This window comes from Wickerhamomyces anomalus (assembly GCF_001661255.1).
Source record: "Wickerhamomyces anomalus NRRL Y-366-8 unplaced genomic scaffold WICANscaffold_3, whole genome shotgun sequence".
In the NCBI taxonomy this organism is placed as follows: Eukaryota; Fungi; Ascomycota; class Saccharomycetes; order Phaffomycetales; family Wickerhamomycetaceae; genus Hansenula; species Hansenula anomala.
The window spans coordinates 1,267,106-1,292,849 of record NW_017567112.1 but is presented as its reverse complement, the minus strand read 5'-3'; the positions used below and the strand labels follow the sequence as shown (position 1 = coordinate 1,292,849).

General features: G+C 35.3%; 14 protein-coding genes across 14 annotated transcripts; 5 read left to right on the top strand and 9 right to left on the bottom strand.

Moving 5' to 3' along the window:
- Positions 1–275: 275 nt before the first annotated feature.
- On the top strand, positions 276–1,137 carry PUP1 (proteasome core particle subunit beta 2; the record flags this gene model as incomplete). The annotated part of the gene is made up of 2 exons (XM_019181813.1): positions 276–401; positions 457–1,137. 2 exons carry the CDS (start codon positions 276–278, stop codon positions 1,135–1,137), a joined length of 807 nt encoding a protein of 268 aa, XP_019039318.1.
- Positions 1,138–1,212: 75 nt separating this feature from the next.
- ADE8 (phosphoribosylglycinamide formyltransferase) lies at positions 1,213–1,878 on the bottom strand (the record flags this gene model as incomplete). Its single annotated transcript, XM_019183415.1, has 1 exon — positions 1,213–1,878. The coding sequence occupies one exon, from the start codon at positions 1,876–1,878 to the stop codon at positions 1,213–1,215; it is 666 nt and encodes a 221-aa protein (XP_019039317.1).
- A 241-nt stretch (positions 1,879–2,119) lies between these two features.
- Positions 2,120–3,369, bottom strand: IDH2 (isocitrate dehydrogenase (NAD(+)) IDH2). The gene has a single exon (XM_019186353.1). The coding sequence runs from the start codon at positions 3,345–3,347 to the stop codon at positions 2,238–2,240; it is 1,110 nt and encodes a 369-aa protein (XP_019039316.1). The 5' UTR covers positions 3,348–3,369; the 3' UTR covers positions 2,120–2,237.
- Positions 3,370–3,633: 264 nt separating this feature from the next.
- Positions 3,634–5,352, top strand: UBA2 (E1 ubiquitin-activating protein UBA2; the record flags this gene model as incomplete). Its single annotated transcript, XM_019180892.1, has 2 exons — positions 3,634–3,696; positions 3,763–5,352. Coding segments are annotated over 2 exons (1,653 nt in total), but the record flags the coding sequence as incomplete, so codon positions are not given.
- Positions 5,353–6,501: 1,149 nt separating this feature from the next.
- Positions 6,502–7,377, bottom strand: WICANDRAFT_30586 (uncharacterized protein; the record flags this gene model as incomplete). Its single annotated transcript, XM_019181746.1, has 2 exons — positions 6,502–6,789; positions 6,985–7,377. Coding segments are annotated over 2 exons (681 nt in total), but the record flags the coding sequence as incomplete, so codon positions are not given.
- A 1,540-nt stretch (positions 7,378–8,917) lies between these two features.
- RVS167 (amphiphysin) lies at positions 8,918–10,403 on the bottom strand (the record flags this gene model as incomplete). The annotated part of the gene is made up of 2 exons (XM_019181839.1): positions 8,918–10,273; positions 10,368–10,403. The coding sequence occupies 2 exons, from the start codon at positions 10,401–10,403 to the stop codon at positions 8,918–8,920; spliced, it is 1,392 nt and encodes a 463-aa protein (XP_019039313.1).
- A 1,476-nt stretch (positions 10,404–11,879) lies between these two features.
- On the top strand, positions 11,880–13,592 carry WICANDRAFT_30075 (uncharacterized protein; the record flags this gene model as incomplete). The annotated part of the gene is made up of 1 exon (XM_019181685.1): positions 11,880–13,592. The coding sequence occupies one exon, from the start codon at positions 11,880–11,882 to the stop codon at positions 13,590–13,592; it is 1,713 nt and encodes a 570-aa protein (XP_019039312.1).
- An 830-nt stretch (positions 13,593–14,422) lies between these two features.
- CIN10 (Cin10p) lies at positions 14,423–15,979 on the top strand (the record flags this gene model as incomplete). Its single annotated transcript, XM_019185640.1, has 1 exon — positions 14,423–15,979. One exon carries the CDS (start codon positions 14,423–14,425, stop codon positions 15,977–15,979), a length of 1,557 nt encoding a protein of 518 aa, XP_019039311.1.
- A 23-nt stretch (positions 15,980–16,002) lies between these two features.
- MUS81 (Mus81p) lies at positions 16,003–17,631 on the bottom strand (the record flags this gene model as incomplete). Its single annotated transcript, XM_019181660.1, has 1 exon — positions 16,003–17,631. One exon carries the CDS (start codon positions 17,629–17,631, stop codon positions 16,003–16,005), a length of 1,629 nt encoding a protein of 542 aa, XP_019039310.1.
- A 169-nt stretch (positions 17,632–17,800) lies between these two features.
- Positions 17,801–18,916, bottom strand: WICANDRAFT_62667 (uncharacterized protein; the record flags this gene model as incomplete). The annotated part of the gene is made up of 1 exon (XM_019183414.1): positions 17,801–18,916. One exon carries the CDS (start codon positions 18,914–18,916, stop codon positions 17,801–17,803), a length of 1,116 nt encoding a protein of 371 aa, XP_019039309.1.
- A 146-nt stretch (positions 18,917–19,062) lies between these two features.
- Positions 19,063–20,652, bottom strand: RRN7 (Rrn7p; the record flags this gene model as incomplete). The annotated part of the gene is made up of 1 exon (XM_019183413.1): positions 19,063–20,652. One exon carries the CDS (start codon positions 20,650–20,652, stop codon positions 19,063–19,065), a length of 1,590 nt encoding a protein of 529 aa, XP_019039308.1.
- Positions 20,653–21,637: 985 nt separating this feature from the next.
- Positions 21,638–23,359, top strand: CYB2 (L-lactate dehydrogenase (cytochrome); the record flags this gene model as incomplete). The annotated part of the gene is made up of 1 exon (XM_019181835.1): positions 21,638–23,359. One exon carries the CDS (start codon positions 21,638–21,640, stop codon positions 23,357–23,359), a length of 1,722 nt encoding a protein of 573 aa, XP_019039307.1.
- Positions 23,360–23,405: 46 nt separating this feature from the next.
- Positions 23,406–24,467, bottom strand: SDS22 (type 1 protein phosphatase-activating protein SDS22; the record flags this gene model as incomplete). The annotated part of the gene is made up of 1 exon (XM_019185639.1): positions 23,406–24,467. One exon carries the CDS (start codon positions 24,465–24,467, stop codon positions 23,406–23,408), a length of 1,062 nt encoding a protein of 353 aa, XP_019039306.1.
- A 649-nt stretch (positions 24,468–25,116) lies between these two features.
- On the bottom strand, positions 25,117–25,302 carry WICANDRAFT_22907 (uncharacterized protein; the record flags this gene model as incomplete). Its single annotated transcript, XM_019180965.2, has 1 exon — positions 25,117–25,302. A coding segment is annotated over one exon (186 nt), but the record flags the coding sequence as incomplete, so codon positions are not given.
- Positions 25,303–25,744: the final 442 nt, after the last annotated feature.

Below are 25,744 nucleotides of genomic sequence, written 5' to 3'. Positions count from 1 at the left end.
ACCAAAACAAATAAAACCAAACACAGAAGAATTTTGATCCAACGAGAAATGGATCAACCAAACTAATTCTCTTCATACTCGCCCATAATCACCATAAATCTCATCTCTCAACTATTTTGCTTCCGAAAGTTATATCTAAAATCTCATCTCTGCTGCTCAAACCACGATCTTTTTGCCCTTTTCCAAAAATCTCGAAATCCAAAAAAACTAGAGAACGTCAAAAGGCCATTATTTGATCAAACAGAACTCCAATTCACTTTAAACACAACACAAAAATGGCTGGTCTAAGCTTTGACAATTACCAAAGAAATCAATTCCTATCGGCAAAGGGTTATGGTGCTCCTACAGCCACTTCCACAGGTACCACCATCGTTGGTGTCAAATTCGACGGTGGCGTTGTGGTGAGTATACAATATCAAGATCAATTGGAACGAAATATACTAATTATTTTAATAGATCGCCGCAGATACTAGAGCTACAGCAGGAGATATTGTTGCTGATAAGAATTGTGAGAAATTACATCGTTTAGCACCAAAGATTTGGTGTGCAGGTGCTGGTACAGCTGCTGATACTGAAATGGTTACTCAGTTGATTGCAAGTAATCTTGAATTACATTCATTATCTACAGGTAGAGAACCAAGAGTCGTTACTTCATTAACTCAATTGAAACAACATTTATTCAAATATCAAGGTCATATCGGTGCTTACTTGATTGTTGCAGGTGTGGATCCAACTGGTGCACATTTGTTTAGTGTTCAAGCCCATGGTTCAACAGATGTAGGTTATTATCAATCTTTAGGTTCGGGTTCTTTAGCTGCCATGGCTGTTTTAGAAAGTAGATGGGAAAAAGATATAACAAAAGACGAAGCTATAAAATTGGCTGCTGATGCAATTGAAGCTGGTATTTGGAATGATTTAGGTTCAGGTTCAAATGTTGATGTTTGTGTGATGGAAGTTGGTAAAGATGCACAATTGTTGAGAAACTACTTGACTCCTAATGTTAGAGAACAAAAACAAAGATCATATAAATTCCCAAGAGGTACTACTGCTATCCTAAAAGAATCTATATATAATCTAGTAGATGTTCAAGAGGAGCTAGTTGTTGGAGGTGGTGATGAAATGGAAGTTGATGCTTAAAAGAGAGAGATGAAAGTGATTTTGTACGAATAGAAATGGTTTTATAACAAATTTTAATAATTATTGTAGGTTGATCTATTTTTTAGCTAACTCAAGTGCTTTAACAGTACCTTCCACAATAGCTCCATGCTCCACACTATGAACTTTCTCTTCATATTCTTCTAATGTAATACCTTTTGGAATTTCGATTTCTTTAACAATCAAAGGTTCACCTTGATCAACCTCTTGAATAACATAATGTACCATAACACCACCTTTTGTGATTTCGCCATCTTGTGCAGCTTTCCAAGCACGATCAATAGCATGTGTACCTTCAAAAGCACCAGGTAATGCAGGGTGCAAGTTTATTATAGAGATACCTTCATCTTCTAAAGGTGTTAAAAATTCAGGAGCCAAGATTAACATCCATCCAGCACAAACAATTAAATCTGGTCTTTTATAACCTGGAACTTCTTCACCTTCTTTATCACCATGTATGATTAAATTTGCCAATTCTTTGTTGAATTTTTTACGAGCTAAAGGACGATCACCTTTAGGTATGTCCTTATAATAGTTTTTCAAAGAGTGGACTCTTGTTGGGATTGAAGCATCTTTAGCTCTGGTTAATCCATATGCATCTGATGAAGATGAAATGACTTGGATAATATCAGCGTTTAGTTCACCTTTTGCAGTGGCATCAATTAGAGCTTGCAAATTGGAGCCATTTCCCGATATAAGAACAGTGATTGTTTGCTTTGACATTATAAAAAGACTCAGAAGAACGCAGTTGGTGCTCTCTTTATTCGATGAGTATTAAATCTTGAATTGGCTTATTTTTTTTTCAACTTTATTATCACGTAAATTGAGAAAGGGACACACTTTGACTCCGATAACATGACAAAAATCGTTATCACTACGCTAAAAAGCTCGTGAATATATAAATAAATACTTCCTTTTATTTGTAAAAAGTAGTAACTAATCTATCAAATAATTTTTTTGCATCCTATAGTTTTATGGTACTAGTATATATGTTGTGTAAGAAAAAGGGTCATCAAAAAAATAAAAAAATAATTAAGTAAAGAAATAACATAAATGTTTTGTGTTTAAGAACTATTAGAAATCTATTCCAAGTTTTTGATGATTTGTTCAGTGAAGTGAGAAGTGGTGGCACTACCTTTCAAATCACCAGTTCTGTTTTCTTTACCTGAGGCAATAGTTTTCAAAACAGCTTTATGGATTTTTTCACCATATGATTCTAAACCCATATGTTGCAACATCATACATGATGATAATAATAAAGCAGTTGGGTTAGCTTTGTTTTGGCCAGCAATATCTGGAGCTGAACCATGGACGGCTTCAAAGATGGAAACTTTATCACCCATGTTACCTGATGGAGTTAAACCTAAACCACCAATTAAACCAGAAGCTAAATCTGACATAATATCACCGTACAAGTTTGGCATAACCATAACAACATTTGAATATTTAGATGGATCAGTGACTAATTTTAATGAAGTGTTGTCAATGATTTCGAAATCAATTTCAACATCTGGGAATTGTTTAGCAACTTCTTTAGCAGTTTCAACAAATAAACCATCAGATAATTTCATAATGGTAGCTTTGTGGACAACTAAAACACGAGGTTTACCAATTGATCTAGCATATTCGAAAGCATATTTGATACAACGTTCTGAAGCTTCTTTTGTGATTAATTTGATTGATTGAACAACACCTGGAACAACAGTATGTTCAATACCTGAATATTCACCTTCAGTGTTTTCTCTAATCAAGACAGTGTCAACATTTTCATATGGAGTTGGGTAACCAGCAATTGATTTAGCTGGTCTAACATTGGCAAATAAACCAAAAGTTTTTCTTAAAGTTAAATTTAATGATTTATGACCTTTACCAACTGGTGTAGCTAATGGACCTTTCAAAGCGACCAAGTTCTTGTAGATAGAGTCAACAGCTGGTTGTGGGATGGTGGTTTGACCGTTGACTAATAAAGGAGTGACATCACAAGATTCCCATTCAATTGGGATGTTAGCAGCAGCGTAGATTTCTTTAACAGCTTTTGAGATTTCAATACCAATACCATCACCTTCAATGAAAGAAACGGTGTATTTACCATTGGCGTTTTTCTTACCGTTGAATTTAGCAACTTGAGTAGCGTAAGTTCTTCTGGCGATGTGTTGAGTGGAAGGTCTGAAGAATAATCTTGAGGAAAGCATCTTGTGATGGGAATGTGGTGGGTTGGATTGGGTGTTATAATAAAGAAGTTGATTTCGAGGATTTCAATTATTTTGATCTTTGATTTCTTGAAGCTTTTCCTGAAAAAATGAGATCGGAACCGATTCCAAAAGCGTTCGCGAAACTTTTGAGTCAGTCAGGTGACTAATCACGTGTAAGTGTTTTTTTTTTTCTTTTTTTGTTTGAAGGCGTTTTTATAAACATCAAAAATATTGTTCAGTTTTACGCGTCAGAATTACACTGGACAATCAATTGCAATCACAAATCATGAGCAGAGAATCAGGTTTAAAAGCTGTGCTGGGTGATGACACATTCAAGCAGATCCAAGAGGTAAGTTGCTATACATCTCTCACTCAATTGAGGTTTGGAAAGTCCGACTAACTAATCCATAATTAGTCAAAAGTACTATTAGTCGGTGCTGGTGGTATTGGTTGTGAATTGTTAAAGGATTTGATCTTGTTAGGTTATGGTGAAGTACATGTTGTTGATTTGGATACAATTGATTTGAGTAACTTGAATAGACAGTTTTTATTCCGTCAAAAAGATATCAAAAAACCAAAAGCTTCAACTGCAGTCAATGCTGTTGAACAATTCAACTTCTTCAAAACTAAATTGACCCCATATCAAGCTTCAATTTACGAAACTGAAACTTTCCCCTTATCGTGGTTTAAACAATTTGATATCATTTTCAATGCCCTAGATAACATTGCAGCAAGATCTTATATCAACAAGATTGGTTTATTCTTGGGTAAAAGAATCATGGAAAGTGGTACAACTGGTACACAAGGTCAAGCTCAACCAACATTCCCAAATAAGACTGAATGCTATGATTGTATGCATCGTGAAACTCCAAAAACCTTCCCAGTTTGTACAATTAGATCAACTCCTTCACAACCTGTTCATTGTATACATTGGGCGAAAAGTTTCCTTTTCAATTCATTATTTGCAGAAGATGAAGTTGCTCCAATTAGTACTGAAAATAGTGAAGCCGAACTAGGTACTGATAACAAAGAGGAAATTAAAAACTTGATCAATGAAAATAACGAACTAATTGATTTGAAAAATTCAATTAATGATGAGAATTTTGTGGAAAAAGTTATTGAAAAAGTATTTATCAAAGATATTGAAAAGTTATTATTAATCACAAGTCTTTGGAAATCAAGAAAACAACCAACCCCATTGAAAAGATCAGAATTGGATACTGATTCAATAACTGAACAAGATTTAGGAACTGGACAGAAAATCTGGTCAATTGAACAAAATTTAAAAGTTTTCATAAATTCCACAAGGGCATTACAAAAAAGATTAAAAACTGAAAAAGAAATTGAATTCGATAAAGATGATGAAGATACTTTAAATTTTGTCGTTTCAGCTGCAAATATAAGATCATTCATATTTGAAATCCCAATAAAATCAAAATTTGATATTAAATCAATAGCTGGTAACATTATACCTGCCATTGCAACCACAAATGCTATCATTGCAGGATTTTCATCCTTATTATCATTAAAACTTTTCCAAGAATCACAAAAAGACCAAATTAATTCAAGTCGTTCAGTTTATACTTCAACTGGTAATAATAAATTCGTTTCACCATCTTGGTTAACTGACCCAAATCCTCAATGTGCAAGTTGTTCAATCCCTCGTGGTGTGGTTAATTTAGATAACAATTTGACAATTAATGAACTAATTGAAGCATTGATTGATAAATATGGATATGATGAAGAAATCGCTCTAAGTGTTGGAAGTCGGTTATTATATGATGTTGATTTTGATGACAACAAAGAGAAAAAATTGGTGGAATTGGGTATCATTTATGGTGAACATCTTTCTGTTAATGATGAAACTGATACAAAGAAAAATGTTGAATTTTATGTTGAATTAAATACAAAGGGTGAAATCAATTTCCCTGATATTGAAATTCCTGATAAACCAAAACCTGTTGAGAAACAGGATAATAATGATGATGAAGAAGGTGATGATAGTGATTTTGAAGTCATTCGTGATGTTGTGGATGATGATGATGTTGTTATTGTCGAAAACCCTGACCAAGACTTGAAAAGAAAGGCAACAACTAATGGTACTAATGAACCTGAAACTAAAAAAATTAAAGTTTGAATATAATTACATAGGTTTCAATTATTTTGTATACTCTTTATATTATTATTGTAGTGCAAAACGAAAGAACAAAAAAATAAAAAGAATTGTAATAAAACACTTCAAAGAAGGAAAGAAGTTGAAAATTCCCACAGTCATCAATAATTGGTTAATAGAAGGATAAAAATTGAAACAACAAACAATATAATCAAAAAGACAAAACAAGAAGAAAAAAAATAGGGTATAAAAATTGTCCAAGTAGAAAATTCAAAAAAAAACACGCTAAAATAACAAAATCATGAAAATCACAACAATCATAAGAAAACACAACATCGTTTAATCCTTTTCACTTTTCGAACGTGAAGAACTTCTCAGTCTTTTATACCATGGATCTTTTTTACCACCAACGTTTAAGAAATCATCACCACTAACTTTTGAACTCCAACGAGATTCACGTTCACTTAAGTCTTCATTTGAAGCGTTCCCTGTAAACATTGATAATGGTCTTGGTCTTGTGAAATGAGGAATATGGAATCCTGGTGACGACGGTGACGTGGAATGAGTATAGTTATTGTTGTTGTTATTATGTGCATCCGCACTTGTAGCCTTCACCATGGGTATTGAAACAGGTTGTGTAGCTTCTGTATCTTGAACTTGAATTTGAGGTTGTACAGGTTGTTGTGAAGGTGGATAAGATTGAGCAGGGTGATACAACTCATCATCAGAAGTTTCATCATCAGTTGGATGAGTTGGTTTATCTTCATTTGATAATAAATTTGTTTCTGAATGTGTCTTGTTTTTGGTTAACCCTGTGGATGTAATACTATTACTATAATTTTTAGGATTTATAGCATCTGGAATACCACCTGCAGAGGATAAAGAACGTGAATGAGGACGAGTTCCATTATTTGTTCTCACTGTCAACAGATTTGTGGTTGAATTTCTTGTACTATTTGGATATGATTTTGTTAAATTTGTTGAAGATGGACCTGCATTGATGGAGTTCGTTGTTGTAGAATCATTATGTTGGTATTTCCGTACATCTGGTAATAATCTTTTGGAATATTCAATCAATAGTTCCACCACTGCTTGAGATAATGCATATTCTTCAGGTGTTAAATCATGATCAGGATGTGATAAAATTGAAGGTTGGAAAATAGCTGCTAAGTTTCTTGCAGGCATCAAATTGTCTTTAGAATTATCTGCAAACATTGACAAAATATCCAATAAATAGTACAACAGTTGTCTTTGAGCCTGTGGTAGTTTGTCAATCAATTGTCTGTATTCTTTTAATGCATTTCTCAAATCTTTTGCAATTTTTTTCTGCTTTTTAGCAGCCTTTTGTTTCTTTAGTTCCAATTCTTCAGGTGATAGCTCAGAGTCATCTTTTTCTTCAGGTTCTTGAGTATCTGTAGCTCCTGCACCCTGTTGTTGTTGCTTCAAGTGCATAGTCCTTATTCTTTTTTCAAGTGTATCATTTCTTGCCTTGATATGCTTTAAAATTCTTGGTCTTGACTTAACAGGCTCTCTAAATTCTTCATAAAGATTCAAAGGAACTAAAGGTTCTGGTAAATTATTCAAATATCTTCTGATCAAAGAAGCAGCATCATGTACTGTATATCCATCCCAGTTCAACTTTCTACCATATTCAGGAGGTGTGCTGAAAATATATTGCAATTCTTTAACTCTTCTTGAAGCTCCAGCGACTCTAAAGATACCTTCAACTTTCAAACCTTTTTCTTTCAAATAAGAACCACATTTACCAACTAATAGAGGTATTCTGCCATAGTGAATAAAATCATCAGGCGAATCACTTGGAACGGAAATCAAGCTTTCAGCAACATTTATAGACTCTTCCAATGGAACACCAAAAACTTCATTACCAAAGCCGAATTTTTGATTTTGAGAAGCCATGAAATAATCACGTTGTTGTCTAATCAATTGTTCATTTGTATTTGAAGGACGGACAGAATTTGAAGATTTTGATTTGAAGCTCAGAGTTGGCCTAGTTAAACTTCCCGTAGATGACGCGTTTTCATTTGATCTTCTACTTATAAGAACATTATCTATATGTGATGGGGGAGATGATGAGCTGATAAAACTATCATTTGAAGTGTTTTTTTTCAATTGTTTCCACCAAGACGATATTCCTCCACCTCTTGTAGGTGATGTTTCATTTGATGAAGACATGATTTTGCAACTATATTGTATAAGAATTTGATCGATCTCTCTTTTCAACTCTCTTCAGCGCTTTGGAAAATGAATTGAATAACAGGGTGATGATTGTATAATGTAGCCGCCCTCCATCAAATGGTTCAGATAATTTGTGAAATAATGGTATTCTCAGGCCTTCACAGTTATTTTAGAGAGGCAAGGCAAAAAAAGAAGACACAACTCAGCTTTTAGAAGAAAAAAAAACGACACGAAATTTCAACTGGTATGTTTGGGAAATATGAGGTTCAGGGACTTTTGATCTCTGACTCTGTTGTGATGTTTTATTTGTTGTATGGGTGTTGACCTGAAGAGCTAACAATTGTAGTTTCAATTCCACGGCGGTTGTGATGTAGTTTTTGTTGTTGTTGTTGTTGATGATGGTGTTGATGTGATTTTGTTTTGAGCCTGGAACACTCACTCACTCCAGCAAAGCGCCTGGTAGGCCCAGCACGCTGCTCAGCGCTTTATTTTTAGCGCAGGCAGACGGCAGCAGCTGTGGCCACCGGGCAAGGGACAGGGAAGCTCTGCCTGGACATAGGAGCGTAGGCTGGGCAAGCAGCTAGGACTAGGCAGAGAGAATGCTAAATATAATCAGCAGCCAGCGATGATCTTTATTCATTGCTCAGAGCTGGATCGTCGCTGATAAGTTTTTTGTTGAGCGTATACAAAATTGAATCAAAAAATTTATCAAGAGGCCCAATACTGCTCAATTGGGCAAAGGACCATTCTCAATTGGGATTCCAGACGCATTGAATCCACAGCAGAGTGCTTGTTAAATCCTTCGATGTGTATTAACTCTTGTATAGCTAAAAATAAGTATCCTCCGAGAATTGGATAGATGTGAAATTTGCTGGTTGGCAATTGATGTAGCTCTGTAGCTCTGGATCCTGGTTTTTTTTGTTCCTCAGCGTTCTAAAGCTGATGATAGTTGCTCAAGGGCTTTTTGTGCTACATGTGTTCTCAGGTAGTCGCATTGTTACACCAAAAATAACTTCACAGCTGACGTAGTTTCATCTTTTGATATCTTCAAAGTCTACAATATCATTTTTTAGCTCAAAATAAGTACATGAATTAAAGTATCGTAATCAATCAAGTAACTTAGATATCCTTCATGAAAAATAGTATAGACAAAAACAATAGATAGAAGTTGAAAAAAAAACATATGTAGAACGAAAAGGATGCATTAAAAAACGAATAGACGAATAGAAAAAAATGAATAGAATTATGCTGGTGAAACTTCTCAATTCAATTGAACATAATTACCAGGGAAAACACCAGTAACTCCATTAGCTCTACCAGTCCACCATCCATTAGCATCTGCAGTTCTTTGGACAATTTCAATAACAGTACCTGCGGCGAATGATAAGTCCCCTTCAGCTTGTGCGCTATAATCATACAATGCTGTACAAGTTTCAGCTGCTGGAGCTGGCACTGGAGCTGGTGCCGGAGAACCATATTGCGGCACTGCAGCTGCTGGTGCTGGACTTGAATATTGTGTAGGTGGTGTAGCATAAGCTGGAGCTGCTCCGTATGATTGAGGTGTAGCTTGTTGGCCATAAGCCGGTTGTTGACCATAAGCTGGTTGTTGGCCATAAGCTGGCTGTTGACCATATGGATCCTTCTTTTCATCTGGATAGCCTTGTGGTGTAAGACCATAACCTCCAGCAGCACCTGTTGGTGGTGGTGTGTATGGTGGTAGGTTAGACCCTGTTGAGGTTGGAGAAACAACACCTCCTGGAGATTCTTCACCTCCTTTACCATAACGACGTTTAGTCATTTCTAGTTTAGCTCTAGCATGTCCAACTTTGAAATGGGTAATACCAATTTCTGCAACCCTTTCTTCAATATCACCTCTTTTAGCAGCAAATGCTTCTTCAATATCTGTATTCAAATCAAAGTATGGAATCTTCATATCTTCAAATTTATTGTATAATGTGTAAAAAATATTCAATTGCATGAAATAAAATGAAACGAATAGAGGTTGAACAAATTGTGCCTCCATTTGGAATAAGATTGGTAATTCTTCCTTCAACATATTATTATAATAATCATATTCTTCTTGTGCAATTTGAACATCAGCTTCAGCCTTGTATAGTTTTTCTTCATCTTTTGGAGTTCTCTCCTTCTTGTTTTCATACTTCATATAAGTGTTTTTATGTCTATCCAAATCCAATTGTTTATGAGCTCTTTTAACAGACATTTTTCTAATACTTTGAATCACTTTTAATAATTCTTGTGCAGGTTTAACAATCTTGGTATCGATTAATTCCAAATCTGGTTTCAATGTAGTTTGTAAATCTGCCACGATCTCTCTATATTGTGTTGAAGCTTCAATACCTTCTGGATTATCTTCAGGAATAGTTGAGTTTGGATCAGACAATTTACCAGAAATTGGTTTAAAGATTTCCTCCATAGCTTTTGAAAACCCAATTTGATGATTCAACATACCATTAACGGCTGTGAAATATTTCTTGGATTCATCACTCAATTTTTGAGTTTCAACTTCAATTTCCTTAAATCTTCTTTCAGCATCTTCATAAACAGGATCTGAGGTACTTGTACCCATATGAAACTTTTGTCTAAAGTTTTGTGGAGCCTATAAGTTCAATTGGTTAGTCTTATTATCGAAAATCAATGATTCATTCCCTCATCACGAAGGAACATCAACAATGCAAATGATGCATACATACCCTATTAATGGCTTTGGTAAACCCTTTGAAACTCATGTTTTTGATGAAATTTCCAGATCAATTGTTAGTTAATAACCTCAATGACTAGTGAAAAGTCAATATTGATTGACTCAAAAACGGTTGTTGATGTTATTCTCAACTCGCCTCCCTTTTTCAAATGCTGTTCTTCCGGCTCCCAGTTTTTTTTTTCTCAGTTCGCGAAAAGGATGAAATGGTCAGGGCAGGCCATAGCCTGAAATGGTAAAGGCACTACTAAGAGCTACACACAATTTAAACTTGTTAAAGTATTTAGCATTATTCTCTCGATAAATTTGAAGCCGTTGGTCTTTTATGGTGAGTGTAATTTGTCAGTTGATGTGGCTGACTTGGTTAAATTTGATTTTTCTCGGATCTACATGCCAGGTTTCATGAAGTACCTCCAAAAAGCGCTGACCATGGAAAAGAGCTTGAGTTAGGTTCCTTGTACAACAAGAATCAATGGACTGTCCTCTGTTTGATCAATATGCTAACTATTTCCCTGTAGCTCAATTATCCATAAACTACGTAGTATGGGTTTGAGCTTTTTTTGACTGATATCGGGCTTTAAGAATCGTTTGAACTTCCAGTTACGTGAAAAGTTCACTTAGTTCCATGTAATCCACTTGTGCAATATTTGTAGAATCTAGATACCTTCCCAGATGATTGTAATATCATGATACATTGGCCATTATAGCAGCCAAATTGTACATTTCTCTCTGTTCTAGGTTCTAGTTTCTATCTTCTAGGTGTGTTAAAGGTGAAAGGTTCAGTTTGAAATCGCGATGGGAAGAAAGCCATAATTGTGGAGCGGTTGTGTAAAACGTATATCAACTTGAAAAGATTTATCGGTTAAATGAATAACGCAATAAGGACGAATCCATTACCAAGACTGGAAAATATTTAGGTTTGGTACCTTGAAAGGTGATACTCTCTCTTGATCAGGTCGTGATTATGTTGCGGGAGTTGATGAAACTATGATTAGAATTATCAAGGCTAATTAAAGTCGATCAACATACAAATGCCCCTGAAAAACTGTACACTTGAATAGATATGATATGGCACACAAACCAGAGTATAGTGTGGCTTTGGCCTTTGGGTGAATTGAATGGGTTTGGACGGTAAAAATGCTGAAGCTTTCCTTCATATAGGGCACTGAAATTTTTGAGTCGAAATTAAAAGAAGCCATAGTTTCATTTATATGCCACTTTATACTTACATTTTGACGGCTGTTTCCATAGGTTAACCACACCTCTCAAAACATAAGAGGCACCAAAACGTACAAATGACTGATTTTTCACAAAAAGCTGTCGCCTATGTGCATGCGCTGATTAGATGATATATCTTGATCATGATTGATCAAAGGAACCACAGTTGTCACAAAATGCTATTTCCAGAATAATTACGATTGGTATAAGTTCCAGATGGTATCCTGATTCTGCAACTTGATGAACTCTGAAAAGCGTAGTTGATTACTTCAAATTACAAAAGCTGAAAATGGTGTGGAGACCAAACTTTTCCAATGACAATAATATAGAGTCAGCTTCATCAAGATCAACTGATCAAGAGAAGATAGAGGTTCATTCCTCAAAGCAATTTGATAACCAAGCGGAATTAGAAAAAGGTGGTATAACTCAAGAAATAGCATTAGAAAATGAAACAGATGAATCTTCTGTGTTTGGTCATGATCGTAATAGATTAAAGGCAACTTTGGAACAACGTCACATTCAAATGTTAGCTTTGATTGGTGTCTTTGGGACTGGTATCTTCTTGTCTAGTGGATCCATTCTAGCCACAACGGGTCCTGCTGGTATGTTTATTGCTTTTGGTATTGTTGCGACGATTGTTGGTTTAAATCAAATGGCTTTGGCAGAAGTTGCTTCACTAATGCCAGTTTCGTCGGCAACTGTCCGTCATTTAGAGCAATTTGTGGATCCTGCTTGGGGGTTTGCATATGGATGGATTAGTGTTTGGGGTTCTATCATGCCTGGTGAAATTTCTGCTGCTGCTGTGATTGTATCATATTGGACTGATATTTCCCAAGCTGCTTGGATAAGTATTATTATCTTTGTGATTATTGCAACAAATTCTTATACTGTTAGATTCTATGGTGAAGTTGAGTTTGTGTTTGCAATGATTAAAATCCTATTATTAGCTGGGTTGATCATTGTTTCCATTGTTATCACTTCAGGTGGTGGTCCAGATCATAAATCTATTGGATTTCAATACTGGAGAAATCCAGGTCCATTTAAAGAATATGTTACCACTGGAAGTTTAGGTAAATTTGTTGGATTTTGGAAGACGTTATCAGGTGTTGTCTACTCTTTTGGTGGTGTTCAATCAGTTCCATCTTTAGCAGCTGAAGTTAAAAATCCTAGAAGAACAGTCTTTACTGCTTGTAAAAGAATTTTTTACAGAGTTTCTATATTGATGATGATTACTGTTCTTTGTTTAACTTTGATTGTTTCTTCTGATGATCCAAATATTGCAAATTCCACTGGTAATGCCAAATCATCACCATTTGTTGTTGCCATTAAAAATGCTAACATCAAAGTTCTTCCACATATCATCAATGCTGCGGTCTTGACTTCTGCTTTCAGTGCTGCCAATTTGAGTCTTGTTTCAGGTTCAAGAACTCTGTTTGCATTGGCCGTTAAACATCAAGCACCAAGAGTCTTTTTGAAAACTAACAAAAGAGGTCTTCCATGGGTTGGCTTAACTTTTGTTGCTATATTTATGCCTTTGGCTTATATGAATGTTTCTAATGATGCTGCAAATGTTTTCAATTGGTTTCAATCTTTAACTTCTGCTAATTTATTGCTTGGTTGGATTTTGATCTCCGTTAATCACATTCATTTAACGAGGGCTATGAAAGCACAAGGCATTCCTAGAGAAAGATTACCTCACAAGTTTAAATTTGGTGTTCAGGCTGCATGGGCATCAGGTATTGCTTCATTAATTTTGTTGTTGACTGGTGGTTTCAAAAATTTCATTCATGGTGAATTTTTGATAAGCAGTTTCTTTAGTTCATATTTCATTATTCCATTATCGTGGGGCTTGTTTTTCTTTTGGAAATTTTTCAAAAAAACTAGATATTTGAGACCAACTGAAGTGGATCTAGTTTCATTATTCAAAGATGCAGAAGAACATCCAGAAGAACCTGCTCCAAAAATCAGAGGCTGGAGACTTCTCACTTTACTTTGGTCTTAATTGATAAAGTTGTTTTCTAATATATATATTGTCATTGTTGCTTCAAAAAATTCGTATTCCCTCACCTAAGTATCTTGTAGAGTCTAAAGATCCGAAATTTGGTTTTATTGAACCTCTAGGTATTGTGGTTGGATATTCGCGAAATTATTGATACACAGGCGTGGGCGGCGCATTTTACCGAAAAATTCTTTAGATTAAAATAACTCAATTTTTTCTTAAGCACGGGTACCCAAGTATTAGTTTGTAAATATTCAAAATTTCCAGGCTTTCTTATGATGTATTTGCTTTTACATTCTGAGTCAATTTTGAGTTAATCAATTTTAAAAATTATTTGAAACTAAGATTTAAGGGACCCTCTAAATGATAATTTTGAGTCAATATTTCAACTATCATAAACAATTTTTTAATTTTTTATATTATGAGACTCAAAATTTCATATTTGTAGAGAGGAGACACTTTGAAATAATTTGAGCTCAATTTTGAGCCTCTCAGCTGGTACTGCATGTTGATATATCAGCGAGAAGTGACTGGTGGTAGATTTATTGACACGTATAATAATGGCAGCAGCTAAAATTTGATCCAAGAAAATTTCGAGAATGTTTCTGGGGTAACGCCACAGATAAGAAAACGAAGAACGTATACAGATCTTCAAACATACAAATCTTTCTACCCAGCTCATAGTACACTCCACCATCAGGAGTCGAAAAGAAGTAAGATCTGAAAGATTTCACGCTCATTTCACTTTCATCACTATTTCACCCGTTCACCACCTAGTTGCGAAACAATCCCCTTCAGATCAGCTTTTTGGATCCCAGTTAAAAGGAAACTCAATGAATACAAAACAGACGACCAGCTTACTGGCTGGCGCTGATATTGACAGCCCCTCAGTGAACACAGCCGTTGAGTCTTCCCTCTTTCAAGAATCAGAAGACATAGAAAATACAAAGACAGGTCTTTATTCCACCTTAGTTGTTTGTTCGGCTGCTGTGGGTGGTTTTATGTTTGGGTATGATACAGCATGTATCTCCAGTATTTTAATCTTTTTGGACCAATCACAATTTACTCTCACTTCAAAAGAGAAAGAAATTATAACAGGCATCACGTCAATAGGCTCATTTTTTGGAGCTATTGGTGCAGCTGTATTTTCTACAATGATTGGAAGAAAACTGATCATCACATTATGTTGTATTTTGTTTGCATTATCAGCAGTGGAGCTAGGACTTAGCAATACTGTGCCACTTTTAATCATTGGTAGGTTTGTTGTTGGGCTAGCTGTGGGTGCAGCTTCTATGATAGTTCCCGTTTATATATCTGAAGTTTCACCATCCAAGAAAAGAGGTCGCCTGTTAACGTTGAACTCTGTGTCGACAACTGGTGGTCAATTCATTGCAAATTTAATTGCGTATGGCATAAGAAATACTAAAAACAACTGGAGGTGGATGTTTGTTGCAAGTGGAATCCCACCATTGTTGTTCCTATGTGTGGTGAAATTTATTCCAGAATCTCCAAGGTATTTGTTACTCCATAATGATTTTATTAAGGCTCACATGGGACTGTCTATGCTATACCCCAATGCAACAAAACAACAAATATTAGATAAAATCGAGTCGATACAACACGATATCAAATCAAATGAGGTACAAATGAAAAAACCCGTGCATGAAAGATTATTTGGCTCACCAATAGTGATAAGGGCTTTAACAGTTGGATGTGTATTGATGTTCTTCCAACAAGCGGTCGGATTCAATTCATTTATGTATTATGGAGCCACAATTTTCAAGATAGTTGGTGTTGGAGACCCATTGATTGTTTCAATTTTGATTAGTGGTACCAATTTCTTGTTCACTTTCGTTGCTCTAAAGTTCATTGATAAAGTTGGTAGACGGAAAATGTTATTATCAACGGTTTGGATAATGGGCCTGGGGCTGTTCTTTGCAGCATTTGGGTTTTATAAAGCTCAACTACCAACAGACAAAAATATTGAATCCACCTCACTGAACTTTTACTCCATCCTTCTTGTGGTTTCTGTCCTAGTTTACGTTGGAAGTTATGCCTCAGCATTAGGAACTGTACCATGGAGTTCCGTTGAGTTTTTATCGCTCGAGGCTAGAGCTCCAGGAGCTGCTATGATAGCATGTACAGGATGGATTACAAACTCTATAGTCTCTGTTACTTTCTTATCGTTGATGAATACGCTTTTGCCCTCGGGGGTTTGTATTATGTTTGCATCGGTTTGTTTCGTTGCCTGGGGATGTATATACGGTTGGTACCCCGAAGTTGCAGGATTATCATTGGAAGAGATCAGGGAAGTTTTCAGAAATGGTATTGATATCCATTATGTGAAGAGAAGGAGAGACTCTGAGTTGACAGCGAATACGCAAATATGACCTTTATGCATCTCATTAATTCATTACTTTTTAAACACATCAGCAATTAGTTCTTGTACCCTTTTCCCATACTTCTTTGCAAGTTCAGGATCTTGCCCGTCGAAGTTCCTGATAAGATCCTTTGGGGTCTTGTAATCTTTTTGAATGGCTATAGCCTTTTCTAATGAAATCCCTCTAATTGTCATCAACATTCTTACAAACATTTCTCTCACTGTCATAAGTTTTGTTTTGGATAACATCGTGTCAAAAGTATAATATTTGTGAGCACATTCAATATTCCCTCTGCCAAACTTTTCTCTAAATTCATCCAAAACCCTTCTATAATCTTGTTGAAATTCAAGATTTCTTGGTTCCAATACCAAAAGTCTTTTCCCTGTATAATATTTGACGACTTCTTTTGTAATCTTTGCAATGAATTGAATAGTGTCATCTGCATCTTTAGTCCTTTTCACATGGAAACTACTTGTTGTCATCGCCATACCCATTGAAGTTTGAATAGCATCAGCCATTTGTTGCACATCAGAACTCATAACTTCTTCAATAAGATAAAATACATTCTTCACAGCAGATCTTTTCAAACGAACTTTTTGTTCATTATAACGACCATCTTTGATACTTGAAGCTAAATCATCTAATCTTTTACGTTCAATGATATAGTCAAGAACAACTTCTTCATTGGTGGTTTTATTTCTAGCAATCCATAACCCATCTCCAACAGTTAACGGTCTTGACTCTGCATCCACACCCAATTGCTGAAGCTTTCTATGGAAGAAATCACGATCTGTAGAAGACCTCACTTCTCTATTATCAACAACAAACCGCACTGTATAAGTACCAGGTTCCCAAAAATGATAATTGACACTATTATAATTATGAATAACCCTATTCATATCTGGCCTGACCTCTGGGATAGTATCCATGACGATTGGTTCATCACCAACTCCAGGGTTTCTCAAAGCTGATGAAGAGGAAGACGGCCTTGGTGCATCAGTTCTGAACACAATCTCATCAGCAAATTTCAAATTTTCTGCTAGGTCCTTCCCTTCATCAGTTAGATAGTAATGTGCTGGTATTCCCTCAACTTTCACCAGTTCGTTATTTAATAATGATTTGACACTACTCCAAGCCGAATAAAATTGGTTTGTGCTGGGATTTGCAGTGAAACTCTTATCACAATATGGGGTACAATTCTTAATGATGGCATCTTTTGTCATCCCACTACATCCCGGATCAAACTCTAGTAGAACAAGCAATATAGCATACCCACCAGATCTTTTCACAGGGACATATTTCTTCTTTGCTCTTTTCTTCTTTGGCTCAGCTGTATCATTTGTGGGATTATCATCTAGTGTAGCCTTAGTTCTTTTCCCACTAGAGGCTCTCTGAACAGAATTAACACCAATAGGTAAATTATAGCCATTCTCTTTACAATATTTCTCAAGTCTTTTCTCCATTTGGCCCACTATTTTCTCACCGATAAATGGGACTCTAATCAACTCTCTTGGTGTCAACACTGGTTCTGGATAGTTCCGTAGTTTCTCAAGTGCACGAGTATACAACAGTGCAGATTTTTGAGCCCTCAACGAATAAGCCAACACATCTTCCTCCAACCATGTTATATAGAGGTGCTTGATATCATTGGGTAGTTCCATGGCGCCTTGATGACTTGACCTAAATGATTGTAAAGATGGTGTATCTTTTTTTTTGGCCATTTTGTATTTTTGATTTTCGCGACAGGCTTTTTTTTTTCGCGTCTGTGATGAATAAAACTACAATTACCATTTTTTCAAAACAAAATATTGTTAGCTTTTTAGCATTTCATTATTCATTAAAAGACACATGTGGCTTCGTGTGGTCTCTTTCAAGACGGTCATTAGATCCTCTTGGGGCAATCACATCTCTGAGGGTAAGAGGACGCTCTGGAGTACTAGGAACATAATCAATGGCATCAATATCTTCATCTGTAACAACTCTTCTTTTTCTTCTTCTTGCAACTGAATTTCTATGCGCTTCATGTGGTTGAATGGCATCAAAAGTATTGAAATAATTATCAATCAATTCTTCATTTGTTGGAGGAGAGAAATATTTATGAGTACCATCAATTCTTTCCATGTCAAGTCTTGATAGATGACTTTGAGGGCGGTCTCTCGACTGTGATAGAGCTCTTGAGCTTGAAGGTCTTGACAACTGTGATTTATCTGGCCAGTCAGTGACCGTTTTGGTAATGATGAGTTCATCTATTGAGTCAGCATCTCTATCTTCAGAATAGCTAATTGGTTCTGGGAATTTACTTGATTTGGGGACAATTTCATAATCATAACCATTATCATCAGGTTCTTCAATGGCATCTTTAACAAAAGATTTGATTTTTTCAACGATTGCAAATGGTAAGCCTTTGATTTTGAAAACAATTCTTTCGGTGTCTAACCACATTTCATAAAGTTTCTTGATTGTCCACTTGATCTTCATTACAAAATATTTCTTTAAAGATTTCACTTTAACAAGAAGTTTCCAGCCAAGACTCCATACTTTTTTGATGAGCATAACAAACTTCATCACAATCTTTTTCAAAAGTTTCATTTTGACCTTTTTCTTCTTCTTTAACTTTGATTTCGAAGCACCGCCATTATCATTGTCATCATCAGAAGTTGGTTCAGCATCATTATCAGGATCCTCTAAAGTGAATTTTTTAGCCTTTCTATAATACTTTTTGGATTTATAGTAACTTAAGCTCAGCTTCTCCTTGATAGAATACACCGTTTCTTTAGGCTTGATAATCAAGACAGTCTTCAAAAAAACATAGAGAACATAACCTGGATAGATCAACAATCTTAAAAACAAATCCAAAATCTTGAACAACTTGGATTTTGAACTTGACTTTGCAGCTTTCCTTTCTCTTCTCTTTCTACCACCACGTCTCCTATGCTTAGTTCCCATGTTAAGCGCCAGTTTAGATAGCGTTTCAAAAGCTTGTGCAAAAAGTCAATGTATTCAGATGAAACTTTTCTTCTGTTTTCAACAACCGCTGAAATCAAAAAAAAATATGCGATTTCACAAAAACCATGAAAAACATGAGACACAGATCAATTGAAAAAAAACTTTTGCTCCACATGACGAACAGCATGAGTAAGCTGACTTGTGGTGACACCGAAATTCGAAATCAAGTTCTCAATCATGAATTTCTCCAATTCCATAACTTCTTCATCACTGAGCTTTTCTTTATTGGAACCTGATTCTATCAATTGTGTATAGGCACTCTCTATACTCTTGACATCCTTCCCAGTGAATTCAGAGCTTTGCGGTTGTTGTACTGGTTGTTGCTGTAGGTTCTCTTCTTGAGAATCATCCTCTGGTAATTTGAAGATATCAAACAATCTTTTCATTGCAGCGGGGCCTTCTTCAGTAGCTTGGGTATTCACAATCTTGTGAGTAAACCAATCCAAGTATTTATTTGTCTTTTCTTCATCCCAATCGATAACTTCCAGACTTGAATTCTTGGATAATAGTAATTGTGTTAAAACATTATGGAAATTCTTGTTATCATCATCTTGGTCCAAATCCAAGTTTCCTAATAATTCTTTCCACTTTTTCCAATCATATGTGGGTTGATTTTCGTTAACCGAACCATTTATGAAGTAAAGTTTTGTAATGGAGATGATTATACTGATTAGTTTAATCTCTGGGAATTCATTAATATAGGATTGTGCAGTTTTAGTACCTTTGAACGGTTTTATATCCAATTTGATTAGTTTCAACTTTAAGAATTTCTTAGTTGCAAAATAAATCTGTGGTGATAATATCAACTCTTTAATAGCCTTGAACAATAATGGTTCATAATTCAATTCCAAATGGTTTAAATTCAAAGATGTGGCAACTTTGGAAATCGCAAAGCATAAATCACCTTTCAATGGTGGCCTTTTGGGTTCAAATGATCGTACTTTACCCATGGATAGCTTATCTCTCAGGACTTTTGGGACATTGAAACTTGCTCTCATATATGGAATTCTATTTGTTGTTGTCCATTGAACAAAATCATTGATAAATATGGGTAAATTTAAATAGCGACACCCCAGATAACATAGGGCTAAACTATCAATATGTGTAGGGAGTTTAGTGAAGCCGAATTCATGATCTTCGTTTGATGTATCATTAGTAAATGAAGTGTCTTGTGTGGTGAAACCTTCACTATCTCTATATTCTCCATGTTCTTCTTCTTCTTCATCATCATCATCATCCAGCTTACCATTGCTCTTTTCAACAGTATCTATATCATTCAGCATTGAAATGTACTGAACATAATATCTTTTAACAACAACCTCCAATATTTCAGGTAATCCATGGTCATTAATCAACGATTTGATCTGGGATTTCAACACACACTGGAAACATTTGTAGTATAGTTCTCTACCAGCAGCACCATACAGTTTCCTTTTAGCTTCATCTTTTTGCAAGCCTGGTGTAATCTGTGAAGCTTGTGATAACCCAGTAGTCACAGTTGGAATATTCAATCTTCTAGTAACAATAAAATTATCATCATCGTCATCATTGAATTCTATATGACCTTCATTAACATGACCAAATTGACAGATCCGTCTCCCATCCACTGACCTATAGAATTTTGAGCGACAATTGTCCACACCACATCTGGGACCTCTTATCCAGGAGTTACTCATAAAGTTTTCACAGTGTTATGTACTCATTGTATTTTTTTTCGGTTCAAGTAGCCATCAAATTTTTTTGGATCAAACTGTTTTCGCGTTTCGCGAAACTTCAATATATGGTTATCGCACGCTATTACATTTTTATGCGACTCAGTATAGAGCGAAGCGATTTCTTTTGATAATAGTTGTGTGTAAGTCTCTATAGATTCTTGAAGGCTAGTCTTGAGCTGATTGGTAATTGAATGAGTATGGTTTGCGGTGGTTGTGGACGTCCAACGGTTAAACTGATTGATCTTTGATGTATCGCGACTGAATTGTAGCAAAGCTTTGACAGCTCAATTTGAACAATATTTTTATCAGGCCAGGTAAAATGATATGGAATGCACTTTCCGAACTCGTTAATGATAGCCTACAACCTATTGGCTATTGGCATCCCACCCATTTTACACGGTTTCAGCTAGTGAAAGTTGTATTGTTACAAGCTGTTTTCCAAGATGGAGAATCGGAACAACTCATTGTGCGCTAAAAATCAAATTCTGAACAGGAGCGCGAAACTGAGATTTGATTTAACCAGAGGAAACAGGATCATCAAGATCAGGCTAGTGGAGACCGTTAATAGTTAGCTAGTACGATGTTAGCTATCACCATCCTCTACTCTATAGAATCTCTCATCAAAACCTGGTCTTTTCTCTTCTTCAGCTCATTCTCCCACTACAATGAAAACTCTGTCCCCCCACCGCTTTCCCACTGTGACCACAATCTCGTGGGGGGCTCTTTTTCTACTCCACAGTATTACGTAATCTCAGTGCTTATTTTAAAATGACTTGGGATAGGCCGGTTTCACTAAAACCGAAAAGTTTTGGTGAAAGCCTCGAGGAAGTGTGATATTCATCATTCTTGATATATATATTTCAAGGACTGACCTCCCACAAACTTTTCCCTTCACTTTTTAAATATTCATACAATACATAAACAAGTGTCAATATTCCACTGCTCAATGTTCAAAGGTCAATTGAGAACAGCAACTGCTAGATCAAGCTTTAGATCTTTAGCTAGCAAGCTAAACCCCCAGAGATTCAATTCTTCAAAGACTCCACTTCTCAATGCTACAAGGGGTTCAAATCGTTCCAAAAATTCATTAATCGCATTAGCCATCTCTTTATCAGCTGTTTCATCTTCTTATTATCTATACCAAAAGGACAAATTCATTAGTGCAGATGTTCCTCATTGGAAAGATATAGAACTAACACCAGAAATTGTTTCTCAGCATAACAAAAAAGATGATCTATGGGTTGTCTTGAACGGTCAAGTTTATGACTTAACAGATTTCTTGCCAAATCATCCAGGTGGTCAAAAAATCATTATTAGATATGCTGGTAAAGATGCTACAAAGATTTTTGTACCAATTCATCCACCTGATACTATTGAAAAATTTATCCCACCTGAAAAGCATCTTGGTCCATTAGTTGGTGAGTTTGAACAGGAAGAAGAAGAATTGAGTGATGAAGAAATTGATAGATTGGAAAGAATCGAAAGAAAACCACCATTATCTCAAATGATAAACCTTCATGATTTTGAAACTATCGCAAGACAAATCTTACCACCACCTGCATTAGCTTATTACTGTTCCGCTGCAGACGATGAAGTCACACTGAGAGAAAATCATAATGCTTATCATAGAATCTTTTTCAATCCAAAAATCTTGATTGATGTTAAAGATGTTGATATTTCTACTGAATTCTTTGGTGAAAAGACATCAGCACCATTTTATATATCTGCCACTGCATTGGCGAAATTGGGCCATCCAGAAGGTGAAGTCGCTATTGCAAAAGGTGCAGGTCGTGAAGATGTCGTCCAAATGATTTCTACATTAGCTTCATGTTCATTTGATGAAATTGCCGATGCAAGAATCCCAGGCCAACAACAATGGTATCAATTGTATGTTAATGCAGATAGATCAATCACTGAGAAAGCTGTGAGACACGCAGAGGAAAGAGGTATGAAAGGTTTATTCATAACAGTTGATGCGCCATCTTTGGGACGTCGTGAAAAAGATATGAAGATGAAGTTTGAAGCTGATAGTGATGTCCAAGGTGATGATGAAGATATTGATAGAAGTCAAGGTGCTTCTCGTGCTCTTAGCTCCTTTATTGATCCTTCTTTATCTTGGAAAGATATCGCTTTTATTAAATCAATTACCAAGATGCCTATTGTTATTAAAGGTGTTCAAAGAAAAGAAGATGTGTTACTCGCTGCTGAACACGGATTACAAGGTGTTGTCTTATCAAACCATGGTGGTCGTCAATTAGATTACACTAGAGCCCCAGTGGAAGTTTTAGCTGAAGTTATGCCAATCTTGAAAGAAAGAGGCTTGGATCAAAAAATTGATATCTTTGTTGATGGTGGTGTTAGAAGAGGTACTGATGTCTTGAAAGCTTTGTGTCTTGGTGCTAAAGGTGTTGGTTTGGGTAGACCTTTCTTGTATGCAATGAGCTCATATGGTGATAAAGGTGTTACTAAAGCGATTCAATTATTAAAAGATGAAATTGAAATGAATATGAGATTATTAGGTGTGAATAAAATTGAAGAATTGACTCCTGAATTATTGGATACTAGAAGTATTCACAACAGAGCCGTTCCAGTTGCTAAAGATTATCTATATGAACAAAATTATCAAAGAATGAGTGGTGCTGAATTTAGACCAGGTATAGAGGATTGAACAAATTTTGTACATTATGAAAAAAAAAAATTAACTTGCTATTTATTTAACGGACATATGTAGCATCAATTTTGTTGACTTGTGGTAGGAACATTATTAGTTTTCTTCTATAAGCTGTTGGGTTTGTTAGTTGTAATGGGTTACCTTCAAAATAAACAGTATCTAGTTCTTTCAAATCTTTCAATTCTTTTTCAACATCTTCAAATGATGAGATTTGATTATATGAAGCCCATAAATCTGTTAATTGTTTTAAATGTGATAAATTTTCCAATTTTGTTATTCTGTTTGATGTTATATCCAACGTGTTCAATTTCAAGTTTTTATCTAATCCTTCAATCTTGCTTATACCATTATGTGAAAGATACAATTCTTCTAAATTGGTTAAATTCTCTAAACCTTCAATCTTGGTTAATCTATTTGATTGAATAGATAAAATCTTTAGGTTTTGTAATTTTGTCATATTCTCCAATTTAGAAATTTTGTTTTTCCCCAACCATATTTCTTGTAAACTCACTAAAGTATCCAAATTTTCAATTTTAGAGATTCTGTTACCACCTAATTCCAAATTAATCAACTTTGTGAAATTTTCCAAATTGACAATCTCACTAATTTTATTTTGAACAAAATATAAATTCTTCAACTCTTTTAAATTTTCAATATTTTTAATATTACGGATCTTATTGAAACTTAAATCCAAATTAACCAACTTAGTCAATTCATTCAAATGGCTACTTATATGTTTTATTCTATTATCATAAAAATCCAACTCTTCGACATCTTTATTCAAATATTTCACTTCAGATATAGAATCCAATAAATTTTGTCTCAAGACTAAACTTTTCAAGTTTTCAAAACGACCTAGGTTCAAGTCCTCCATAGAGCGGATCTTTAGATGTACCAATTCAATGTACTCTGAGTCATCTGGGTATTCATTAGCTAAGTCAACATCTGCATCAATTTGATCAGGATTCTCATCGGGTATGATCTGGCCTTGGATCCCCGAGGTTGGTTGTTCTTGTTGGTCTTGATCTTCTGGTTCAGTATCTTCAGCTTCTGAGTGGCTCAATGGATCTGGCTGATCCTTGAAAGTTTGCTCATCAGTTGTCATCGTGTGGAGGATTGACTGATTGTGATTTGTTGTGAGGCAAAAAGGTTTATCGTTTTTTGTTTTTGTTTTAAGTCATTCGCGAACATACAAATGAGCTTTGAACAAATGATGGCACAATTAAATTCATAAGCCATGATGATTTGGATGATTTGGATCAAATTGAAAGTGGTAGATGTTGAAATCGTACAAGTTTGATTTTGAAGATATCTTTTTTCGTTCTTTCAAATAGTAGAGAAAGTGATGAATGAATTAAAAAACTGAAAGATGGATCTAAATTATGACCCAAATGGCTGTCCTTTACCTTTAGTTAAACAGTTGATTCAGTTGATGCACAGTTAGCTTGAATATTGATCGATATAAGGCTTGAATCATGAGGAATTAGAAAGCCGGAAACTTGTAATCAACATTGTGATTAGTCGAGTCACTTTTTGAAACATCAACTACATTTGAAATCAACACAATAAAAACTACCGTGGAATAAGAATTATATACAATGGAATAACAAACATCTTTCATTCATAAAAGAGCAAAATGCTCCTTTTCTTTGTTTTTAACTTTTTTTTTACCTTTTTATTATTATTTTCATTTCATTAGCTTTGATTATTAATTAGTCATAGTTCTTTCAAAATACAAATATCTATGAAGCAAACTAATTAGCATCTGGATTGTTGATTATATATTCAACAATTTGACCAACAGTTTTCAATTGGTTAGCTGAGTTTTCATCCATTTCAATATCGAATTCTTCTTCAACAGCAACCAAATATTCAACAGCATCTAATGAATCTAAACCCAAGTCAGTAATGATGTTTTGTTCTGGTTTCAAAGTAGTTGGGGTGGCAAGTAATTGGACAGTAGCATCTTGAATACGACGTAACACTTCATCTTGGGTCAATTTACTTGAATAGAAACGAGGTTGGAAGAATGAAGATGCTCCTGGTCTGTAAGCGACAGCGACTGATGGGGCAGCTGATCTGGCAATGGATGATCTGATAGAAGCACGGACGGCTGATTGAGTTGCTAGTCTGAACATGGTTAAACGATGATTATTGAAAGAATTAAATACTGCTTCAAATAAATTTCCAATCAAGTTTTATTACAATTGTTCAATGGCATCCGTCTTTTTTTCTCTCCCACTTTGAATTTTTCGCTCCTCACGGTTTGGCTAGACTTCCCGATTCGGAAGTGAAAATGCTTACAAGGCATTGAGATCATAAAAATATATAGACTTATATTAAAATATTCATTATTCTGCACGAGATTGTCTCCAATTTAAT

What these genes read in the sequence shown, in the direction of transcription:
- IDH2 (XM_019186353.1), bottom strand. Translation starts at nt 3,347, where the DNA reads ATGCTTTCCTCAAGATTATTCTTCAGACCTTCCACTCAACACATCGCC.